This window comes from Schistocerca serialis, chromosome 1 (genome assembly GCF_023864345.2).
Source record: "Schistocerca serialis cubense isolate TAMUIC-IGC-003099 chromosome 1, iqSchSeri2.2, whole genome shotgun sequence".
NCBI lineage: Eukaryota > Metazoa > Arthropoda > Insecta > Orthoptera > Acrididae > Schistocerca > Schistocerca serialis.
The window spans coordinates 826,192,091-826,217,966 of record NC_064638.1 but is presented as its reverse complement, the minus strand read 5'-3'; the positions used below and the strand labels follow the sequence as shown (position 1 = coordinate 826,217,966).

Genomic DNA, 25,876 nt, shown 5'->3' with positions numbered 1-25,876 from the left:
TCATCCTTATCCTCGCAGCCACAGCTTCAAGAGGGGTTTGGAGGGGCACAGGTTCACTGCATATTGAATTCAGGACATAGATGTAAAGTCCACCTGACACCTTATTATAGTTGCTACAGTTCCTGCAATATTCCTTATAGCCACAGAGGGCAGGGGTCCGCAATGGTGGGAACCAGGTTTCCTGGATGGTAATGCAGAAAGCAGGTGTAAAGCTTAACTGTTGCTGTAGCTCAGCCAGGTGGTGGAAAAAACCTCCACAATTCCACTGGAGGATGATGTTATCGTGAGGCTGGGAAGGCACGAAGCACATATGGAGGCAGGTTATGCCTCATGGTTACGTGCTGCCTGTGACTGAGTATTTGTAGCCATTTCTGTGGAGGATGAGGCATCAGTGAGATCCAGGTCAGCAGGGGATGCTAAGATCCCCACTGCATCTGCAGAATTGATAGGGAATGGTGGTGTTGGGGCCACCAGAGGGTCCTGTTTCTTAGCAGACTTCTTTTTAGTTTGCTTGCTCTCTCGCTTCTCTTTAGGAGCTTGCTGGGAAGATTTCTCCAAAGCAGCTTCAGGCACAGAGGAAGACCGTGAAGCTCTTCGTCCAGCAGCTTTTGGCTCCTTGAGCCACTGACGAGTGTCTGCCATGGCATTAGTGGAAACCTTGGAAGAGAGGGCCCCAAGGGACCCCTTCCACACGAGAGGCGCTGGAGGAGGCTGTTGCTTCTTTGGCAGGGAGGAGGGGACTCATGTCCCCTGTGTTTGGGGGACTTTGCTATTGAAGTAGGTGCTTTGGGAGCAATGGAGGAAGATTTGCCCCCTACCACCAAGGGGCAGATGCATTCTGGTAGCCTGGAGGGCCCACTGTTCGTGGCATGGAGTGAGGAACCACTGGCACTTGGGACAGCGATGGTGATGTAGCTGTAGTGTATGTTGACGTCAACCGAAAGCGGTGTAATCTTTCGAATTTACGTTTAGCTGCTGTGTAAGTCAACTGGTCCAGGGTCTTGCACTTCATAATTTTCCACTCCTTTTGGAGTACTGGGCAGTCTGGCGAGCAGGGGGAGTGGTGCTCTAGACAGTTGATGCAAGTGGGAGGTGGCGCACATGGAGTATCTGGGTGCATTGGACATCCACAGTCTCGACATGTGAAACTGGTGAAGTGCAGCGGGAAAACATGTGCCCGAACTTCCAGCACACCACATGGTTTAATGTCACAGTAGTAAACCACCACCTTGACCATTTCAGGCAATGAATCACCCTCAAAGGTCAAAATGAAGGCACTGGTAGCAACCCTGTTGTCTTTGGGTTCCCTACAAACGCGCTGGATGAAATGAACTCCCCGCCATCCTAAATTGGCACGGAGCTTGTTGTCAGACTGTAAGAGGACGTCACAATGGAAAATAACCCCTGGACCATGTTGAGGCTTTTATGGGGAGTGATGGAAACAGGAATATCACCCAGCTTGTCACTGGCGAGTAATGCTCGGGATTGGGCCGGGGATGCTGTCTGAATCAAGACTGTGGCATTTTGCATCTTGGAGAGCGCTGTCACTTCTCCAAACTTATCCTCAAGGTGTTCAAAGAAAAATTGAGGCTTCATCGGTAGAAAAGAGTCCCCATTAGTTCTGCTACAGACTAAAAACCAAGGCGAATATGGTTCTCTCCGTTCTGTAGCTTTATGTTCCTCCCATGGTGTACCGATGGAGGGAAACTATTTAGGGTCGTACCTGTTGGCATTAAATTCTATCTTGCCCTTCTTAGAGACTGCTGGTGCCGTAAGGTCACCAGCAAGAGATGACTTAGTCTGCTTCATTGCGGGTCATCCGCCCTGATGCCACCCACTCCAATCAGGGGCTCTCCCCACGGGCGCCACCCAGCCACAGCAAAGGCCACCTGGCATGATGGCCGATGCCGGGAGTCCTGATGCCACAGGATGTCAGGCATCTACCCCTTAGCATATGTGGGGAGTTTACACTCAGGCATCAGCAGTGCGATCCTTGTGTTGCCAGGGGGCTACCACTAAATGAGTACATGACGACCCCACCACAATATACTGGCCACCGTGCTGGATATTAGGTGCAGAGAAATCCAATATTGCCACGGGGGCGAAAGGGACAGGAGACAACGGAAGAAGATGACACACCCCGGAAAATGTCCTCGCCCAAATAGTTGAATCGTAGGTGGAGACACAAAGCCATGACAAGAGATTCAGAAGATATAACATAAGGGCACTTGTGCACCATGCAAGGCATCCTTCTTCATAAGGCCCGCATTTCTGTAGAATTTTGAAAGGACAAACTATAGAATGGGACCCGTACTCAGAGGTCCAAAAAGTGAGAGACTCCTTTTAGTCACCTCTTACAACAGACAGGAATACCTCGGGCCTATTCTAATGCCCGGACCTGCAGAGGGAAAAGAATAATGGAAGGACATACTTGCATCACAGAAAAGGTAGTAGTGCTGCAAGGGCCAGAGCTCCATGCTGGCCAAGCACATACTAACAAAAAGCGATGCAAGGCCCTTGTGGGGAGCAGCAGAAAGGTAGCTGGATAAGGATGCTGATACTGTTGCAAAGCATTTAACAAGAACTGGCACATCAGTAGAAAGAAACCCTGAAGGCCAAGACCCAAAAAGTCGTTTATCATTGGTGGCCCAGAAGACTAGAAAAGCTTGGCCCATACCTGGAAAGGAGGGGTATTTGTTCTTGGGGAGTAGATGTAATGATTCCAGTACTCCTTCTTATTGAATTTAATTAGCTACTGAGCCTTAGCACTAAGTGATACGCTGGTTTGCAAAGGATGTTGCTTGGAACATTGCAGGGCTCTTTGGAAACCATGCACAGCTGCTGCAATGCTTTGAGTCACCATGGTGCCAGCCTGAGGTCTTTTAGAAAGGGGAGTAGTGGTTCTAGTGGTGTGGATGATCGCATCAGAGACATCTTGTTGATGCAATCTGACGAGAGAGGGCGGAGGTAGAAGCAGAGGCATACAACCACCAGTTGGCTCTTTGAGCACCCAATGTGATAGTCAGTCCACCTGGTGGCAGCAAGTCACAGGATCACCAGAAAGTGGTCGCGAGGGAGAAGAGAGAGACTGATAGCTGAAAAGGTGCCACGGGTGACCTTGAAGTGGGTACAAGTACCACCATTGAGGGGGAGAGAGATCATAGCCAGTAAAAAGCTGAATAAGTAGAAGGCCCCTACCAGACGGAGAGTTACTCGCCCACAGATGGTCAACACTGGGTAAGTAAGTAACCTTCCTGCAGGAAAATGTTGCAAAGATGGTAACATGAAGGGGAATCCACTCACTGATCAGATCTATGTGAAACAATGTGCAGACCCCTCCATTGCTCTCTCAGGGCCACTTCCAACAAAATGCACAATAACCATGGAGCACTGGTGAATGGTCATCAGTGACATGTATTTCTCATAGATCAATACAAACTGCAAAGGAGAAAATAAGGTGTCTTAATTCCAGCAGGTAATAATAATATCCATTAAAGTTTCTCTGAATGGCCATGTTACAAGTGTCCCTAGTAGCCGTGAAGGGATCAGGATTGGTCACACCCCAGGATCACTGCCTGTCACTGATGCAGTTGGAACCACACCAATGAGCATTGGTTCACAGTCATACAGCATGGGTGCCTACAGGGGCACTGGAGTAGCCTTGTTATGACTCTTCTTCTGGTTCTTCTTTGCAGCCACTGGTTGCCGGGATTCTTGTGAGGTCCTATCCTCAACACACGTGTGGGTGGATGAAGAACAGACTGCCCTGGGATTACCAGGTTGCGGTTCCTTCAGCCACTGTCTGGATTTGGGCCTCTGACATGTGGGTTTCCAGGGAGAGAGCTCCTGAGAGGGAATTCTGTTACTGGTACACACCAGAGGAGGAAGCTGCTCCTCCGGCCAAGTGTGGGAAGTGGTTCCTGAAGATGTGCCAGGAGAACCACAAGAGCAAATGGCAGTGGGAGAAATGGTTTAAAGACAACTGAGACAGCGAGAGTGATAGCTGTGACTTTCACATAATGGGGATGTTATATCAACAGTACATAGTTCAGATTTTTTATGCACTTCAGTATACCTAAGACAGGTGGTCAATAGATTTACATTCCTGTATTTTCTTTTCTTCCCAGAAGATTGGGTCAACCAGTGAAGGTGGACGACACTGTTTCTTGCAAGTGACATGCAAAGTCAGTTCTTCACACAAGAACTATCTTCATGGACTGACCACGCACAGTTATTACAGTTTGGATCTGCCATGCAGCAGGATGACATCTTATCCAAGCACAAGCACTGGAAGCACCTCGCGGACAGTGAGACATGAGATTTCACATCGCACCTGTATACAATGACTAACTTTTTCTGAGAGGACATTCCCTTCTAAGGCTAAGATAAAGATTCTTGTATATATTTCATTATCCTTGTTATCTTTTTGGATGTGTCCAACAAAATGTACACCACACCCAGACCCCTGCTCAAGATTAGCCCATATCTCGTCTTTTTGAAGCCAAAGGCGTGGTGGAAGATGACTTCTTGAGTGAAGTCTTGGGTGAGGCAATGATTGACTGGTTGGTTTGGGGAGTAAAGGATCTAAACTGCTGGGTTATCAGTCCCTTGGGCAATGGTCATTGGTATGTCACTCAGATGTGCATATGCCTGAAGAGCTGTGATTGTGGAGCAGAGGTGGTTTTAATAAATTGTGATCCATTTCGCATTTTTGTCAAAACTCAACTTCTACAAATTTATCTTCAATACGCTTCACAAAAGATAACAGCTTTGTCGCAATAAAAATGTCTCCATCAGTTTGATTACTTACTAATAACTGTTAAATTGTTTCGCTCCTAGACGTCTAGCTTGTCCCTTTTCCCATGGAATAGCCAGTGTAGGGAAAGTAGTAGGAATATAGCTATTTGCACTGAAGTTTCTATACCTGACATGCCTGGATTAAAATGGCTACTGATTTCATGTGTTTAGTGTTTCATGCATCAAATGACCACCCTGATGCCATCTATTCTAATCAAGGGCTCACCCCATAGGAGCCCCAGCCGCAGCAATGGCCATCTGGAATGTAGGCTATTGCCAGAAGCTCTGATGCCCCAGGAACACAGGAATCTACTCCTTGGTTTGTGTGGTGAACTAGTAACTCAAACATCAGAAAGTGTGGTACCTGTGTTGTCAGGGGGGTTAAACCGAAAGGGTACTTAACATCCCCACATGTTGTATTGGCTACCGCATTGGCTTTGAAGCACAAATAAGAGCTTAAGCACATATTGTGCACAGATCTTTAACACTGCAAGCAGTAGGCACTATTTAAGATGTTTTTCTCCAGTTGGTCTGTACTGCAAAAAAATTTGGAAAATGAAGGCCAAATTGAAAAGGGTACCACAAATTACTTCAGCCAAGAAGGTGAAGAATGAAAGAATATTACAAGAAAGGAAAGCAGAGCCTAGGGAACAGCCAGATTGACAAGGCTGTCACCACAGAGAGAGAGAGAGAGAGAGAGAGAGAGAGAGAGAGAGAGAGAGAGAGAGAGAATGCAGCATATGAAAGGAAGTAGGTGCTGCAGTAGCTTGAGGGTCTGTGTTTGCAAAAGAATCACGTGACACGAGGCAGCCTTTGTAAAGGGTAGACACCTTTGAGCCACATACAGTTGATGACCCTGAGTAGATGTAGGCTATGAGTACATTCAGATGTTGGATCATCTGATTATCAATTTAATCATAGCTTGGGGTCATACTGTGAGATGAGGAAAGAGCTTGAAGCAGTTCCTAGTCAGAGAAAGGTTCTGTGTATAATTTGGCTTGTGGCTGAAACATAGGACGACATCTTCAACGTATCATTCCTGTGTTAGAGAGGTAATCTGGTAAGAACAGGACACTGAAGCTGCCACAATGTGAGTTACAAGATATTTAGCAAGACTGGACGCATTGGTACAAAGAACACCCAGAAGGAACAGCTGTTGACCTTCGGTGGCCCAAAAGACAACAGAGCTTGGTCCACACTTGGGAAGAAGTGACATACATTCCCAAAAATGGGATGTAATGCTCCCAGTATTCCTTCTTACTGTGCTTCATTACAGAGCGAGCTTTAGTGCAGATCAACTTAAAAGTTAGGACTGTGGCCTATGATGTTGTAGGGCCCTAAGACTTTCCTGAACAACTGTTGCAATGTTTTTGGACCACCTTTGGACTGACTTGCAGTGAAACTTGCCAGCAGAATTAATAATAGCAGTTCCAGCAGCAGAGGTGATTGTGTATGGTGAAGGTGACGGCAGAGAGACGAGGGCTGATCAACAGGGACAGAATGACTTTTTCCTGTACCTTCCATAATAGTTTCCCACATGTACCATGAATGTTTGAAAAGAGCGGGCTTTTATGTATAATTCCATAGGCGGCAACACACCTGTAGCGGTAGATTGCTAGTAATGCTCTATTTTGTAGACACTCTTTGCATAATAAACAACGGAGGTGACGTGATAGTAGTAGTATGGCGAAATAAAATTCTGTGTTCATTTAAACTATACAGCAACCAAAACTAACGAATAGCTGCAGAAAGCATAAGGTGAAGGTGCACCGCCTCATGCAACAGCGTTTAGATGGTTCGTCAAGGACTTCAAAGGACGACTTCTTGGACAGGGTGGCGACTTAATCACAACAATGCACGACTTTATCTTGTAAATCAAGTCAAGCAATTTCCAGCCCCATCAACATTACCCATGCAGCGCATCTGCCTTATAGCCCCAATGTTGCTGCCTGTAATATCCCCCCCCCCCCCCCCTATTTCCATCACTAAAGGCAAAGCTTTGCAGCATTCAATATGAGAAGTCTGAAGTAGTGGTCAAGAAATGCGACGCAATTTTGAAGGACCTCAAAAAGAATGGCCTTCACTGTGTGTCAATAGAACTGGCAGAGATGCTGTAAAAACAGCATTCAAGCAGGAAAGGAGTACTTTGAAAAAGATCATGCAAACATTGAAATGGAGTAATAAACACCTGTGAAAAGAAATCAGCTTGTCTTTGTTGATCAGCTCCCATGTATAACTGCCAGTTTTCTCTTTGAAGAGGTAACTGGACCATCAAGCGGTGACAAGGAAGTGACCACCACAAAGTGCTAAACATTTTGCAATCCACATTGTGGCAGTTCCAATATCCTATTCTTACCTGGCTACCTCTCTAATGCAGGAATGACTAATGTAGCAAAGCCAAAAGGTAGGGACAACACATCATAAGGTTGACAGCCAAAAAGGTGCCATGTGTGGCACTGAAACGTGTAGGAGTACCGTCACTGAGGTGGCACTATCAGAAGACCCCTACCAGACAAAATGTTACTTCCCCATGAAACTGGGAGAGTGGAGGGAGAGGGGTAGGGGGTGGTGAGGAGTGTTGTTCGTTTAAGACTTATCTGAAGGGACGTAAGTGCCCTGCCTGGTGATAAATAATTGTTCAAATAGTGGTAGCTCAGTTTGCACTCTCACCACTAATGCTTCCAAAGAAAAAATGACAAGCATTGCGTTGAGAAGTGCCAGATAGTTTCCCAAGTGTATAAACTGGCCTATGAAGAGTCAGAAGCAGAAATAGTGGCTCAGTGTAGTGCTCACCCCAGTGAGCAGGGTAGTCAACACCTGGAATGTTATGCGTGGGAGAGAGACAGAAAGTAAACAGTCAACAATGTCTATTATTCTCTCTCTCTCTCTCTCTCTCTCTCTCTCATGCAGCTGCCTTCTTAGGTGATTTGTGTGTGTGTGTGTGTGTGTGTGTGTGTGTGTGTGTGTGTGTGTGTAATAAATAAAGGGATACTGGGGGCTCATTTAATCTGTGTTAGGGAAGAGTAAGAGGTGCTCTTTCACCTTGCTGTCTCATTTAAAAGTAAGATGTCTAAGCAATAATTTTAGCTGTTTCAGTATATGCTGAATGCTACAGGCAAAATGTTTAGGACAAAAGTTACAAGTTGAGTTAGTGATGGGTGTGGATGGGTAAGGGCAGAGTTTAACTGGGACTAGGTTGTTTAATTCAGTTTGAGTATTAAGGTAGTTACACAGGTTTTGTTTGTTTCTGTGGGGAGCAGGAAAGTGGTGGTGGTGGTGGTGGTGGTGGTGGTGGGGGGAGTATTTTTGGTTTCATTTTTTCTTTTTGAAGTAGTTTAACATTTACTTTATGGTAATATTACATTTAAACTTAGTGTTGGGAACAGGTACTAGTTGAGTGGCAGATGGGATTGAGGTCTGGGAGGGTGATGGGTGGCAAATAATGGGTGATTTATTTCTTTCTACAAGTTTTGTTTGTTAGTGAATGATGGCTTCTTTTTTTCTGTGTTCCACCAATATAGGTTTGTGTGAAGGCGGATTTTGGTTGACAAGTGCAAGGGTACATCAGAAAGTCTTTGCCCTTACATTTTTTTTTAAGCCAAATCACGGCTGTAGGTGCCATGTCAACATATCCATTCCCAGCGTTGGACCTTTCTTGGTTTGTGCCAGCCCTACCTGCTGGTAGCTCCGCCACATGGCTCTGCTGTCAGTTGTTAAAGATGGAGGTTGTGCAACACACGGCCACGGCATTAGAGCAACGAAGTGCGATTCATTTTCTACGGAGCAAGGGATGAATTGAGGTGCTGGTAGTGTGACAAATGCCATGAAGTCTAGCATGACAATGAGCTGTCAGGGGGAGGGGGGGGGGGGCGGCAGCGGCATTCATCACTGACCGACAACCACATTTCCCACATGGATGCAATGGTGAAAGCAGATAGATGTGTGCACATCGTGGCCATTGCCCAGGAGTTGGGAGCTTGGCATAACATTTTTCACGGGCCCTTAGGATACAGGAAAGTTTCATGTCGGTGGGTGCCTAAGCAGCTGGATGACATGATGAAAGGCAAGTGAATGATGTCCTCACTGAACCATCTGGAAAGGTACTCCAAGGAGGGTGGAGGTTTCCTGGGCCACATTGTTGCTGGTGATGAAACATGGACTTTTCATGCCAGAATCCAAGCAGCAGAGCATGATGTGGAAACATCTAGGTTTGCCTGTGACACAGTTCCATTCAGCACAGTCTGTTGGGAAAGTTATGTTAACAGCCTCCTGGGATAGCTATGGACTGCTCCTGCTGGATTTCATGCCATATAGTGCAACCATCAATGCCAACAAGTTATATTTCCACACTGTTACATCTGAGGGCTGCCACCAGGAGCAGGCGCCCTGGGATTCGTTACGTGGACAATGACGGCATATAGCAATCAAAACTGCCAAAAATCTCCGGGTATTTCACTGGGAGATTGTGAACCACCCATCATACAGTCCACACTTCGCCCCTAGTGACTTCCATGTTTTCAGACCACTGAACAAGGTCCTGACAGGAAGCAATTAACAAGTAATGATGAAGCCAAGGCAGCAGTCTGATGGTAATTCCATAGCCAGACAAATTCTACAGCATCGGGATCTCAAATTTAGTGCTGTGATGGGACAAATGTGTGAAATGATGTGGGAACTATGGGGAAAAATAGTTTAAGGAACATAGAATAGCAAGTATAACATATGTCATTAGCTGTAAGTACCTTACTTTAGATAAAAACAATAGGGGCAAAAACTTTATAATTTGCTCTCATACTTATTTGCCCTCATATGTTTATAATATTTATTTGTTTAAAGAACTAAGTTATATGTGTGTACTTGGTTCTGTGGATCATATTTAATTATACATAGAAATTCACACACCCCCATGAACCATAGACCTTGCCGTTGGTGGGGAGGCGTGTGTGCCTCACCGATACAGATACAACCACAACAGAGGAGTATCTACTGAGAGGCCAGACAAACGTGTGGTTCCTGAAGAGGGGCAGCTGCCTTTTCAGTAGTTGCAGGAGCAACAGTCTGGATGATTGACTGATCTGGCCTTGTAACACTAACCAAAACGGCCTTGCTGTGCTGGTACTGCGAACGGCTGAAAGCAAGGGGAAACTACAGCTGTAATTTTTCCCGAGGGCATGCAGCTTTCCTGTATGGTTAAATGATGATGGCGTCCTCTTGGGTAAAATATTCTGGAGGTAAAATAGTCCCCCATTTGGATCTCCGGGCAGGGACTAATCAAGAGGACGTCGTTATCAGGAGAAAGAAAACTGGCGTTCTATGGATCGGAGCGTGGAACGTCAGATCCCTTAATTGGGTAGGTAGGTTAGAAAATTTAAAAAGGGAATGGATAGGTTAAAGTTAGATACAGTGGGTATTACCACAGTAGTACAAGTTTATATGCCAACTAACTCTGCAGATGACGAAGAAATCGAAGAAATGTATGATGGAGATAAAAGAAATTATTCAGATAATGAAGGGAGACGAAAATTTAATAGTCAGGGGTGACTGGAATTCGATAGTAGGAAAAGGAAGAGAAGGAAATGTAGTAGGTGAATATTGATTGGGGGTAAGAAATGAAAGAGGAAGCCACCTGGTAGAATTTTGCACAGAGCATAACCCAATCATAACTAGCACATGGTTCAAGAATCATAAAAGAAGGTTGGTTGGTTGGTTTGTGGGTTAAAGGGACCAGATTGCAACGGTCATCGGTCCCTTGTTCCAAAACTTAAAAACTACCACACAGAGTAAAAAATCGGATAATAGAGAAAACAGACAACACAGGACAAGAAAAACTCAAAGAACAGACATAACAAATTAAAATCACACGGAGTGTGGCAGTGGTTGGCCGACCATAGAATAAAAAAAAGAAAAGCCAACCACCGAGAACACATTAAAAACTCAATTTAAAACCATATGCCAAAGGCCAGAATCAACACAAAACAATAAATAAAACATAAACACTCATATTAAATGATAAAAACCCCCTGCCCGAATAAAACGTAAAACTAAGCCAGCCATAGCAGGGTCATCAGTTAAAAGGGCAGGGAGCGTATCAGGCAGCGCAAATGTCCGCCTGACCACAGCTAAAAGGGGGCAGGCCAACAAAATGTGGGCCACTGTCAAAGCTGCCCCACAGCGACACAGAGGAGGGTCCTCCCGACGCAGTAAGTAACTGTGTGTCAGCCGGGAGTGGCCAATGCGGAGCCGACAAAGGATGACTGAGTCCCTGCGGTTGGCTCGCATGGATGACCGCCACACAGTCGTCGTCTCCTTAATCGCAAAAACTTTTCGGTGGAGGACGGCTCGCAAATCAGTCTCTGGGAGGCCAACATCCAGAGATGGTTGCCTGGTGGCCTCTTTCGCCAGGCGGTCAACATGTTCATTGCCCAGGATACCGACATGACCGGGGGTCCACACAAAGACCACAGAGTGGCCACAACGGGCAAGAGTATGCAGGGACTCCTGGATAGCCATCACCAGACGAGAACGAGGGAAATACTGGTCAAGAGCTCGTAAACCACTCAGAGAATCGCTACAGATCATGAAGGACTCACCTGAGCAGGAGTGGATATACTCTAGGGCTCGAAAGATGGCGACCAGCTCAGCAGTGCGAACGCTGCAGCCAGCCGGCAAGGAACGTTGTTCGGAATGGTCCCCTAGAGTTAGCGCATAACCGACACGACCAGTAACCATCGAACCGTCAGTGTAAACAACATCAGAGCCCTGATACGTGGCCAGGATGGAATAAAAGCAGCGGCGTAAGGCCTCTGGAGGGACTGAGTCCTTCAGGCCCTGTGCCAATTCGAGCCGAAGGCAAGGGCGAGGAACACACCATGGGGGTGTACGCAAAGTGGCCCGAAAAGGAGGTGGAACAGTGAAAACCCTAAGCCCGGAGAGAAGCTCTTTGACGCGGACCGCGATCGTACAACCTGACCGGGGCCGGCGTTCTGGCAGATGGACGACCGATTGCGGGAACAGGAGACGATAGTTTGGATGCCCGGGCAAGCTAAAAACATGGGCAGCATAAGCGGCCAGTAAATTTTGGTGCCTGAACCGCAATGGAGGGACACCTGCCTCCGCAAGTATGTTGTCTACTGGGCTGGTCCGGAAAGCACTAGTGGCAAGGCGTATTCCGCTGTGTAGGATTGGGTCCAGTACCTGCAGCGCAGATGGGGATGCTGAGCCACAAGCCAGGGTCCCATAATCCAGACGAGACTGGATTAACGCCTGGTAGAGCCGTAACAGGGTAGATCGGTCGGCACCCCAGCGGGTGTGGCTCAAGCATCTCAGAGCATTTAGGTGCCGCCAAGTCAGCCGGGCATCAAAAACTACACCCAAAAACCTGTGGGTCTCCACCACAGCAAGGAGTTCGTCGGCAAGATAATGCCGTGGCTCAGGATGGACTGTTCGGCGCCAGCAGAAATGCATAACGCGGGTCTTGGCAGCCGAAAACTGAAAACCATGTGCTACAGCCCAAGACTGCGCCTTGCGGATAGTGCCCTGTAGCTGACGTTCAACAGCTGCAATGCCAGTAGAGCGGTAGTAAAGGCAGAAGTCGTCAGCATACAGGGAAGCGGAGACAATATCCCACCGCCGCAGCGAGCCCGTTTATTGCGATTAAAAACCGGCAGACACTGAGGACAGATCCTTGTGGTACCCCGTTCTCTTGGACTCGGGAGGAACTATGGGAGGCCGCGACTTGCACACGGAAGGTACGATACGACAGAAAATTTCGGATAAAGATCGGCAGAGGGCCCCAAAGACCCCATCCATGAAGTGTAGAAAGTATGTGATGACGCCATGTCGTATCGTACGCCTTCCGCATGTCTAAAAAGACAGCGACCAGGTGCTGACGGCGGGCAAAGGCAGTACGGATGGCCGACTCCAGACTCACCAGATTGTCGGTGGCGGAGCGGCCTTTACGGAACCCACCTTGAGACGGAGCCAGAAGGCCCCGAGACTCCAGTACCCAATTCAAGCGCCGGCTCACCATCCGTTCGAGAAGCTTGCAAAAACGTTGGTGAGGCTAATGGGGCAGTAGCTGTCCACCTCCAAAGGGCTCTTGCCCGGTTTCAAAACGGGGATGACAATGCTTTCCCGCCATTGTGACGGAAACTCACCCTCGACCCAGAGACGATTGTAAAGGTCGAGGAGGCGTCGCTTGCAGTCCACTGAAAGGTGTTTCAGCATCTGACAGTGGATGCGATCTGGCCCAGGAGCGGTATCAGGGCAAGCAGCAAGGGCACTGTGAAATTCCCACTCACTGAATGGAGCATTGTAAGATTCAGAATGGTGGATGCGAAAAGAAAGGCTCCGACGTTCCATCCGCTCTTTAATGGAGCGGAAGGCCAGGGGGTAATTGGAAGAAGCGGAACTCAGAGCAAAATGCTCTGCCAAGCGGTTGGCAATTTCGTCGGAGTCTGTACAAACTACTCCATTCAGTGAGAGCGCAGGGACGCTGACAGGGGTCCGATAGCCATAGAGGCGTCGGATCTTGGCCCAGACCTGCGATGGAGAGACATGAAGGCCAATGGTGGACACATACCGATCCCAGCACTCCTGCTTGCTTTGGCGGATAAGGCAGCGGGCCCGCGCACGCAGACGTTTGAAGGTAATGAGGTGTTCAATGCAGGGATGTCTCTTGTGACACTGGAGTGCCCGCCGGCGATCTTTAATCGCTTCAGCGATATCAGGCGACCACCAAGGCACAGTCCGCCGCCGAGGGGACCCAGAAGAACTGGGAATGGAAGATTCGGCGGCAGTAACAATGCTGGTGGTGACCGATTGAACCACCGCATCAATGCCATCATTAGAGAGAGGCTCAATAGTGGCAATGGAGGAAAACAAGTCCCAGTCAGCCTTATTCATTGCCCACCGGCAAGGGTGCCCAGAAGACTGGCGCTGTGGCAGTGACAGAAAGATCGGAAAGTGGTCACTACCACACAGGTTGTCATGCACTCTCCACTGGACAGATGGTAAGAGGCTAGGGCTGCAGATCGAAAGGTCAATGGCGGAGTACGTGCCATGCACCACACTGAAGTGTGTGAAGGAACCATCATTTAACAGCGAAAGATCGAGCTGTGCTAATAAATGCTCAATGGTGGCGCCTCGACCTGTCGCCACTGACCCACCCCACAGAGGGTTATGGGCGTTGAAGTCGCCCAGTAATAAGAAAGGTAGAGGCAATTGGGCTATCAGCGCAGCCAGGACATGCTGCGCGACATCACCGTCCAGTGGAAGGTAAAGACTGCAGACGGTAACAGCCTATGGCGTCCACACCCAAACAGCGACAGCCTCTAAAGCTGTTTGTAGAGGGATAGACTCGCTGTGAAGAGAGTTAAGGACATATATGCAGACACCACCAGACACCCTTTCATAAGCTGCTCGGTTCTTATAATAACCCCGATAGCCACGGAGGGCGGGAGTTTGCATTGCTGGAAACCAAGTTTCCTGAAGAGCAATGCAGAATAAAGGGTGAAGGCTGATAAGTTGTCGGAGCTCAGCTAGATGGTGGAAGAAACCGCTGCAGTTCCACTGGAGGATGGTATTGTCCATGGCTGAGAAAGGCGTGACGGGACTGGGAAGGCAGATTACGCCTCTGGGTCACCTGCTGCCTCCGATGGAGCACCCGTGCAAGTGCTATCCATTGCGTCTGAGGGACCGGCGAGATCGAGGTCCTCAGCGACGCAAGAATCTCCACCGCATCCTCAGACGCAGAGCTTGTAGGTAGCGGTGGAGTAGGTGCCACCGCAGGTGCCTTGGTCTTACGGGTCTTCAATGTCGTTTTCTGTCGCTGTTCCTTTGGTTGTCATTGTTGAGAGGGCTTATTGGAGTCAGTCTCCGGGACCGAAGATGATCGCGAAGCTCAACAACCAGCGACCTGTGGCTTCTTCAGCCACTGGTTGGTGTCTGCTGTGCCGCTGGTAGGAACCTGGGAAGGGAGTGACCCAAGGGATCCCTTCCAAGCGAGAGAAAAAAAGAAGACTTACGCTTCTCCGGCTTAGAAGTGGGGACTGGTGTCCCCGGTGGTTTAGTGGGTGCTGCTCACGAGGTAGATGGTGTGGGAGCAACAGCGAGAGAAGGGGCCCCCGTCGTCAAGGGGGCAGGTGAGGTCCTCTGACTCTGAGAGCTGACTGTTTGTGTTGCAGCTAAAGGAGCTGGAGCAGGAGTGACAGTTGAGGCATAAGATGCCATCATGCGCACGGGATGTAGCCGTTCAAATTTCCGCTTAACCCCAGTGTAAGTCAGTCGGTCCAGGGTCTTACATTCCATGATTTTGCGTTCTTTCTGTAAGATCCTGCAGTCTGGCGAGCAAGGTGAATGAGGCTCTCCACAGTTGACACAGATGGGAGGCGGAGCACATGGAGTATCGGGATGAGATGGGCGTCCGCAATCTCGACATGTGAGGCTGGAAGTGCAGCGGGAAGACATATGGCCGAACTTCCAGCACTTAAAGCACCGCATCGGGGGAGGGATATAGGGCTTGACGTCACAACGGTAGAACATCACCTTGACCTTCTCCGGTAATGTATCATCCTCGAAGGCCAAGATGAAGGCACCGGTAGCAACCTGACTGTCCCTCGGACCCCGATGAATGCGCCGGACAAAATGAACACCTCTACACTCTAAGTTGGCGCGCAGCTCGTCATCAGACTGCAAAAGTAGGTCCCTATGGAAAATAACACCCTGGACCATATTTAAACTCTTATGTGGTGTGATGGTAACGTTAACATCCCCCAACTTGTCACAAGCAAGTAACCTGCGTGACTGGGCGGAGGATGCCGTTTTTATCAAAACTGACCCAGAGCGCATTTTGGACAAGCCCTCCACCTCCCTAAACTTGTCCTCTAAATGCTCTACAAAGAACTGAGACTTCACGGATACAAAGGATTCCCCATCAGCTCTGGTACAGACGAGATACCGGGGCGAATACGTGTCACTGTCATTCATTGCCCTTCGTTCCTCCCATGGTGTGGCCAGGGATGGGAACGATTTGGGGTCATAAACGTTACCTTTCAAATGAGCCCTCGAACACTTAGAGACTGCTGGTGGCTGGCCACCAGCAACAGATGATGTGCCACGCTTCATTGCGTGTCATCCACCCTGATGCCACCTACTCCAACCAAGGGACCTCCCCATGGGCGCCACCCAGCCACAGCAAGGGCCACCTGGCAGGATGGCCATTGCCGGGAGTCCTGATGCCCCAGGGAGATGGGCATCTACTCCTTGGCATACATGGGGAGTAAACGGCGCAGGCATCAGTAGAGCGATCCCTGTGTTGTCAGGGGGCTACAACCAACAGGGTACAAGGCGGCCCCACGACAACGGACTGGCTACTGTGCTGGATCTTAGGTGCAAAAATGTATGAGGTTGTCGTCGCAGCGAAAGCAACACTGCACAGTGCAGCGTGGAAATCGCACCCATGGACGTATCCTCGCCCAAGAGATGGAAAACAAGCTGGACACCATTGCAACGACGAGAAAGCCAGCTAAAGGTCTCAATGCACGACAGATACAGTGCACCATGTAAGGCGCCCTTCCCCAATTGGCTCGCTCTTAGGAACAATTTAGAAAGATGGAGGTCAAACCCGAGAGGGGACCATCACATAAGGCCGAAACATTTGAGACTCCTTTTAGTCGCCTCTTACAACAGGCAGGAATACCGCGGGCATATTCTAACCCCCGAACCCGCAGGGGGGAAAAGAAGGTTGTATGCATGGAAGAAGCCTGGAGATACTGACAGGTTTCAGATAGATTATATAATGGTAAGACAGAGATTTAGAAACCAGGTTTTAAATTGTAGGACATCTCCCGGGGCAGATGTGGACTCTGACCACAATCTATTGGTTATGAACTGTAGCTTAAAACTGAAGAAACTGCAAAAAGGTGGGAATTTAAGGAAATGGGACCTGGGTAAACTGACTAAACCAGAGGTTGTACAGAGTTTCAGGGAGAGCATAAGGGAACAACTGACAAGAATGGGGGAAAGACATACAGTAGAAGAAGAATGGGTAGCTTTGAGGGATGAAGTAGTGAAGGCAGGAGAGGATCAAGCAGGTAAAAAGACGAGGGCTAGTAGAAATCCTTGGGTAACAGAAGAAATATTGAATTTAATTGATGAAAGGAGGAAACATAAAAATGCAGTAAATGAAGCAGGCCAAAAGGAATACAAACGTCTCAAAAATGAGATCGACCGGAGATGCAAAATGGCTAAGCAGGCATGGCTAGAGGACAAATGTAAGGATGTAGAGGCTTATCTCACTAGGGGTAAGATAGATACTGCCTACAGGAAAGTTAAAGATACCTTTGCAGAAAAGAGAGCCACTTGTATGAATATCAAGAGCTCAGATGGAAACCCAGTTCTAAGCAAAGAAGGGAAAGCAGAAAGGTGGAAGGAGTATATAGAGGGTCTATACAAGGGCGATGTACTTGAGGGCAATATTATGGAAATGGGAGAGGAAGTAGAGGAAGATGAAATGGGAGATACGATACTGTGTGAAGAGTTTGACAGAGCACTGAAAGACCCAAGTCGAAACAAGGCCCCGGGAGTAGACAACATTCCATTAGAACTACTGACAGCCTTGGGAGAGCCATTCCTGACAAAGCTCTACCATCTGGTGAACAAAACTTATGAGACAGGCGAAATACCCTCAGACTTCAAGAAGAATATAATAATTCCAATCCCAAAGAAAGCAGGTGTTGACAGATGTGAAAATTACCAAACTATCAGTTTAATACGTCACAGCTGCAAAATACTAACGCAAATTCTTTACAGACGAATGGAAAAACTGGTAAAAGCCAACCTCGGGGAAGACCACTTTGGATTCCGTAGAAATGGAACACATGAGGCAATACTGACCCTATGGCTTATCTTAGAAGTTAGATTAAGGAAAGGCAAACCTACCTTTCTAGCACTTGTAGACTTAGAGAAAGCTTTTGACAATGTTGACTGGAATACTCTCTTTCAAATTCGGAAGGTGGCAGGGGTCAAATACAGGGAGCAAAAGGCTATTTACAATTTGTACAGAAACCAGATGGCAGTTATAAGAGTCGAGGGACATGAAAGGGAAGCAGTGGTTGGGAAGGGAGTGAGACAGGGTTGTAGCCTCTCCCCGGTGTTATTCAATCTGTATATTGAGCAAGCAGTAAAGGAAAGAAAAGAAAAATTCAGAGTAGGCATTAAAATCCATGGAGAAGAAATAAAAACTTTGAGGTTTGCCGATGACATTGTAATTCTTTGCGGTCTCTGACAGGACTTGGAAGAGCAGTTGAATGGAATTGACAGTGCCTTGAAAGGAGCATATAAGATGAACTTCAACAAAAGCAAAACGTGGATAATGGAATGTAGTCAAATTAGATCGGGTGATGCTGAGGGAATTAGATTAGGAAATGAGACACCTAAAAGTAGTAAAGGAGTTTTGCTATTTGGGGAGCAAAATAACTGATGATGGTCGAAATAGAGAGGATATAAAATGTAGACTGGTAATGGCAAGGAAAGCGTTTCTGAAGAAGAGAAATTTGTTAACATTGAGTATAGATTTAAATGTCAGGAAGTCATTTCTGAAAGTGTGTATGGAGTGTAACCATGTATGGAAGTGAAGCATGGACGATAAATAGTTTAGGCAAGAAGGGAATAGAAGCTTTCAAAATGAGGTGCTACAGAAGAATGCTGAAGATTAGATGGGTAGATCACATAACTAATGAGGAGGTATTGAATAGAATTGGGGAGAAGAGGAGTTTGTGGCACAACTTGACTAGAAGAAGGGATCGGTTGGTAGGACATGTTCTCAGGCATCAAGGGATCACCAATTTAGTATTGGAGGGCAGCGTGGAGGGTAAAAATCGTAGAGGGATACGAAGAGATGAATACACTAAGCAGATTCAGAAGGATGTAGGCTGCAGTACGTACTGGTAGATGAAGGAGCTTGCACAGGATAGAGCAGCATGGAGAGCTGCGTCAAACCAGTCTCAGGACTGAAGACCACCACAACAACATAAATTCACATCAAGTATGAATTTGCACATTTCAGATGTCTGATAGTTAATATTGTTTACTGATGGTTTGGCGGTATTGTGGACTTAGTCATGTGACGTATTAGCCCTAACACACACTCTCTCTCTCTCTCTCTCTCTCTCTCTCTCTCTCTCTCTCTCTGTGTGTGTGTGTGTGTGTGTGTGTGTGTGTGTGTGTGTGTGTGTGTGTGTGTGTGTGTGTGTGTGTGTAGGAAAAGAAAGTCATTTATTTTGTCTGCTCCTGCCTAAACCCCACCTGCCGTGTTATCCTCAGGCCTTAGCCATCAGCGAATGGGGATAGGGAAGGGCAGGTAATCAGCACACTGCTCGACTAGTCATTATCAGTGCCACTACTTCTCCATCAAGTAGTTCCTTGACTGGCTCCACAAGGGCCAAGTGCACCTCACTCGCCAACAGCTCCTGGCAGAACCGCACAGTGATAATTCCAAGTGCTAGCCCAGCCTGGTAATATGATGGTAACCAGTGTTACCACGGCAGCAAGACTGTTGGCTCTTATTTTAATTACCACAAATAAATTTTGTACTGTGTAATTGTCTTTGATCACTTCACACTGTCGAATCTGTGACATCATTGTTGCCATACTTGCTAAAAGTGAGATGCCTTTGTCAGTCATCCTGATGAATGTCAAGATGATAGCTAATATTTATATACTACAATGTGAGTAAAAAAGTGAACAATGTTATGTTTTAGTTCCTAACATACCATACAAAAACATCTATTCTGAATTAGATCTGAAGAGAAATTAGAATAAGTTAAAGTTTTAAGTTCTCTATACTAAACACATTTCTAAATTAACAAGCCACATTTTTTTTAGAAGTTATTTCAACAATATTAAGTAAAAAGGTTCTCCACACAATTGTGCAGCAATACTAACTGGACTTTTCCTGTCATATCAAGTAGTTTGTCATATATTATTTGTACAACTTCAAATGATTTTGCAGAGTCAATTGAATACACAAGTACATAACCATGAATATCCATTGAATATTGTGCTGGAAATATAGAATATTCATCTTGACCAGCAGTATCCACTAGTTTAAGTTCATATTCTTGACTGTTGACACGAGTCGATTTTGTAAAAGCTGAAAAAAAGAAAGAAAAATTAAAGTAGTCCACTTAAAAATGTAAACACTGAAGACCAAATACTAATTATTACCTATGGAAAACTATACATGTGGATTATATAATTAAAACACCAAATATTTCATAATTGTATAAAAACTTAAAACTAACAATAATATTGTTGCATTCTGTCCTGGATTTTCCAAAACTAACAATACCTTCATTAAAAATTAGATACACAGGCAAATCACTGAACAGAATAACGTAGGAAAAGAAATGAGGGGGTGGGGGAGGGGGGGGGGGGGGGGGGCAAGGATGGCAGCAGAAGACATCTTGTCGCATGTTACATAGTCTGGCTGTTACATACTTTTACTGACCCACTGACTTCACCCTTTCACAACTGCATCAAAATTCTGTTTATTGCTCACTGCTTCTTGAATTCGTTGTCAACTGACTATTAGCTACACCAGGTATCAACAAATATAGTTAATTACTTTATCTTTAATAAAGATTTTAAAAATTAAATAGACCAAAGTAACAATATTTCCACCTCAGTAAAAACAGACTTGTATTTTAAATTCAGAATAATCTATATTTAAGTCTCTTGAATATACATGTCAAGCAGTAGCCACTATGAAGGAACTGTAAACAAACATTAAAATGTTAAATACACTATTTGATCAAAAGTATCTGGGCTGCTATCAGCAAACATTGATATGGGTTGTGTCCACCCCTTTCCTTTATAGTGGCTTGAACTTTGTTGAGGACACTTTCAATGAGGTGTCTGAATGCCTGGAAGAATTGCAGTGTATTCTTCCTCAAGGGGCTATAAGGGGCATTCAAAAAGAAATGAGCTGGAGGCATACTTACAGAAACCAGTACCTGTATGTTAGAAGTATTGACCCTGGCTATTGAAGCACTTTTCCCACAGTGACAAGGCCGTGAGTAAATGGTTGTCTCATAAAATTCCTGGGGCTGCAATGTTAACCATTTCTGCACGTACAGCTGTACATTGTCGTCCGAGGTGAGCCATTTGCCCTTCAGAGCCTTTTTAAGGGGGACCCTTCTGATCCACTTCCTGCAGCATGGGACAACAATGAATGCCCAGCATTACTCGCAAACCTTGACCACCCTTCGCCAAGCAATCAAATCAAAACGACCAGGCAATCTCACCCATGGGGTCATTCTGCTCCACAACAATGCAAAGCCACATACAGCCAACAGTCACGGCACCCCTGCAGAAATTCAAATGGGAGGTTCTCGGCCATGCTACACACAGTCTGGTCCTCTCCCCCTATGATTATACCACTTTTGGTCCCCTTAAAAAGGCTCTCTGAGGGGCAAACGATTCGGACAACGACACCCAGCTGTATGTGTGGAACTGGTTAACATCGCAGCCCCGGAATTTTATGAGACAGCCATTCACTGCCTTGTGTCACACTGGAACAAGTGTGTCAACAGCCAGAGTCAATACTTCTAACATACAGGTACTGGTTTCTGTAATTATGCCTCCAGTTCATTTCTTTTTTAATGCCCGTTATAAAACCAGAGACGGGAGTGATGTTGGATGTTGGGATTTGGGGCAAAGGTGACAATGTAACTCTTACCTAAGGAGTTCCACTGGGTTCAGGTCGAATTTCTAGGCAGACGAGGCCATTTCAGGAATGTTATTGTCCTCAAACCATTGCCTCAGAGACTCTTTACAGTACAATGCATTGTCATGCTTATTCAATAATACTGTAGGCAGTACATAATGCTGTAAAATGTGTTCATCTCCTCCTGCATTTAATGTTTTCTGAAGTGTAATAGGGGTATCAGACCCCAACCATAAAAAAACTACCATACTGTAATACCCCCTCCTCTGTACTTCACTGTTCGAACTACACACACATTTGCCAAAACCAAATTCTTCCATCAGATTGCCACAGGATCTAGAACGATTCATCGCTCCAAATCACTCATTTCCAGTAATCCACTCTCTAGTGGTATCACTTTACACCTCCTAAACGCCAGTTGGCATCGACTACAAAAACGTATCGCTTGTGAGAACACTGTACCCTATTCTTTTTAACTCGCTACACACAGTCACAGTGCTAGCTGGACTGCTGGCATCACTTTGATACTCCCAGCTGACTTCTTCAGATGATTTAAAGCAATTTTTTGCACCCACTCTCTGCAACACTCGATGGTCCCAGTCGAATTTGATCAGTACATGAGGTCTGCGTGGTATTGGTTTAGCTGCGGCTATACCTTCATGTTTCCACTTCACTATCCCATCAGCAACAGTTGACTTGGGCAGCTTTAGGTGGGTTGAAATGTCCCTGATGGATTCATCACTCAGGTGACATTCAATGACTGGTCCACATTCGCAGTCAATAAGCTCTCCTGAATTACTGACCCATTGACTGTTGCTGCTTTTCTACTGGCTACACATTACCTCCACCTCATTTTATGCTGGCAGGTCTGCCTCCCATGACATCTTGTGGTCAATTTTGCATTACATAGTAGCTTCTAGATTCTTCTAATCTGACAGTACAATTTAAAATGTATCTTAATTCCAATACAGTGGGTAATGATCCTGTATCATTTCAAATTCCGAGTTCTATCACTGTAAAAAAGACAAAGACCTTCACTATGCCATAGCATCACTTCAAGGAAAATTTTTGGAAATGAATGTAATGAAAACTTAGAATTAGGAGTTTCCAATATTTATATTATCCATTTGTCATTTGTAGAGAGCTTTTCATATAAGTTGAAGTACAGGGTACAACAAAAGTACTGTTTCTGGGATTGTGTGTGAACCAATACTGGGAGGCAGGTTCCAATCACTGTGTATGCTACGACCTACTGCCTGGACTTTGGCAGGTGGCACAATGGTTTTAGATTAACTAAATGAGTTAGGAATGGCCTAGAAAAGGACTATGACAAAACTGTTGTTCCATTTAGCAGTTTACATTGATGTTCAGTAGCATCTGCTTACAGATGCTGTGATCAGTCAAAATGAGGCATTAAAAAGTAATGGCAGTGGATCGACTGACCAAAATTCACTTACAGTCACTTGGTATGAGTCCTTCAAATGGTTTTTGTATCCAGGGCCTAATGGAGAATCCTATCCTGAAATACTCCTTTTTTCTGATTAAGCATGGCTGCAGGCATTGGGTACAGGTACTCTTATTTTACAGAAAAGATTTTTTTTGCCATCAGCTGCTCACAGTTGTAGCCAGTAACCTACACAAATTTTTCTTGCAGTCAATATTGGAGTTCTGAAAAAGAGATGTTTTTGATGATAGGACATGCCCTCAGAATAATGGTGTCTACACAATATATGCAGTCTTGCACTGTCCTTCATGAAATAATTTTAAGCCTTTTCTCAGGGGGAGGGGGCAGAAGTTACCGCATTTTGTTCACTTAGCTGTCAAAAGTTATGAAAAAAGATTGGTCTGGTAATTAGTGTTACAGTAATGCATAGCACACTTCACAGTATGGAGATACTCTTCATGTTACTGACAACAATTTTGAAAACACCACTGTTTGTTTTGCAAGTTCACGTACTCCGATTAAATGAAGCCATGCCTCACCAGAAGTAAGAGCATTTCAAAATCAATCTCTCCAAGCACAATCTCAAATGGCCAGTTGTAGTACTAATGTCAATCAACAGCATCTGAATTAATCAACTGATACACTAACACTACTTTGCAAGAATTTTTGAGTTTGCACATTACTCAAATCTATCTCCAAGGCAGCTTTCCTTGTTCAGCTAAAATCTACCTCCCAAAGTCCGAGGAACAGTCACTATTTATGTGATGGTTACTATAGCAGTTTCTATAAAACACCAGAACCAGCACCTCCATCATACATTAAACACTACAAAAACTATCATAACTAGCCTACATCTTGAGAATGAATTTAAACTTACTCGAGGTACCTTTGCAGGATATTTACAGAGTATTCCTCCTTATGGTATGCATGTGCTACATAAAATTAAAGCTCTGGTTACATAAACAAGTGCATTATGGGTGCTTACAAGCAGATGAACCATAACACACTAGTGCACGTGATAGGAGCCAGAAAAAGTTCAGATCTTCATTGGACTTCTAGTCAAAATTTACAGCCTTGAAAATCTCATATCACAGTGTATGTGTCAACATGTCTCACTGTCATCTTTATCCAGCACAATCATAACACTACAACAAAACATGTTTCATCAACAGATCTGTTTAAAAATGTCTGTAGCACTGCATCTACTTCGTGGATATGCAACAATATTGTGACAAGTTCATATGAAAATATTGAATTACAAATCCACAACAAGAAACACCATGCAATACTAGCAAATTAAGAAGTCAGTCTGTCTTGAGTTAATATGAAATATAGCAACAGCAAAATAATAGAAGCCACCTGACATTTACTGCCACCTGAAAGTTTACAAATATTAAGCTCAGTCTTTCCCACGATAACATAAGTTCACTGTACTTAAAAACACTCAGGATAAGACAAATTTTATTATGGAAAATCCTACAGCAACAATTTTAGCTGTAACATGTAATGCCAATTCAGTACGAAAAAATTAAATAAATGGAAGGCTGATATGATGCGTCTTAGGCATAAAATTGCCTTCGTTTTCTAGTTGTTTCTGAAAAACGTGCCCAAATGAGCAACAGAAAAACAGATGTGTTGTGGGCAAAAACAGCTACGTAGTGAACTCATTTTCCACTGGCTGGCAATAACTAGCTCAGCTAGGCGTCGCAATCTAATGTGTGAACGGCAGCATAGCAGACAACTATCGGTGTCAGTTCCGAAGATACTACGAACAGCCTTCATTTTACCGGATGAGTGATGAATTAAGTGTACAAAAAGCTGATAATGAATAATACTTACTATTTTCAATTGTAGGGTCGTATGAATCGACAAACTGCCCTTCCACGAACTGTATGCTTAGGGAAGATTTCCCTGTGGAAAAAACGCAGATGTCACTCCACTTCACTGCATGTAAATACAAATTTTACAATGCAACAACGTTACTCACCAACAGACCTGTACCCCATAATCGCTATCTTTCTCTGCTTGGGTGGCATTGTTATTTCACAATATCAGTTAAAAACACAGTCATTCACTTGTGTGGTACAGAAACTTACACACATATAGCCAAGAAATAAACGTTTAACCTGCACTTAACTTCCTGTCACACAATACGACACTGGCATCAGTACCAGCAATCATTCAAACACCACAGATCACCTTTACATCACTTGCGTCATTCGAGACCAAGGAGGTTAGACTTCATTGTTCGAGGCCACTCCATCAGAGTGTATCATAGAGTGTAACAAAAATCAACGAGTGAAGAAGGAGCATACAAGCTACGAAACAAAGAGTTCAGATAGCTCTCTGTGTCTATATTTTCATTTGTTTGCTACGCTTTCAGAATCTATAATATTAATGTTAATTGGACAAAACATAAGTTGAAAAAGCCTGAACGCGTATATAATCAACAAACTAGTTCGTTAGTACATTTAGAAAGGTATTTACTCATACATACTTATGAACACACAGAAAAAGACGAAGTGAATTATTTTTTTTTTTTTTTTTGGAAAATTGTTTCAAAAGATTCCGTGCTAAGTACTAGTATTAACCGTGGGGCATGTTGTAAAGCAAAATCAACCTTATTTTCCTCTCCTGCGGGGTCTCTCCCGCTTCATGGGCTAAATTAATACAAAGAAGCGGCTGTTATAGACCAATTGTCTATGATAAACCTTCAACAATAATAGGCTACATGCAATACTAAAAAATTACCTATCTTCGACATATTAATCAACATAGAAGTATAGAGGCATTTACCTATGCACTAAAAGCTTGGCGGATTATTTTATAAATAGTTACATTCTCTTAATATTCCTCTGGATGGATTATCTAATAACAGTGTATTAACGGAATATAGGTGAACGTCCCTA

The 25,876-nt window shown here is 45.2% G+C and overlaps 1 protein-coding gene across 1 annotated transcript in view; it reads right to left on the bottom strand.

Moving 5' to 3' along the window:
* Positions 1-25,196, bottom strand: part of LOC126484558 (GTP-binding protein Rheb homolog) — a 72,943-nt gene extending 47,747 nt beyond the window's left edge. The window contains exons 1-3 of the mRNA XM_050108122.1: positions 24,955-25,196; positions 24,807-24,878; positions 19,741-19,948 (exon numbers count right to left, since the gene is read on the bottom strand). Coding sequence (XP_049964079.1) covers positions 19,741-19,948; positions 24,807-24,878; positions 24,955-25,003 — 329 coding nt within the window. The 5' untranslated portion in view covers positions 25,004-25,196. The remainder of the gene's footprint in view (positions 1-19,740; positions 19,949-24,806; positions 24,879-24,954) is intronic.
* Positions 25,197-25,876: the final 680 nt, after the last annotated feature.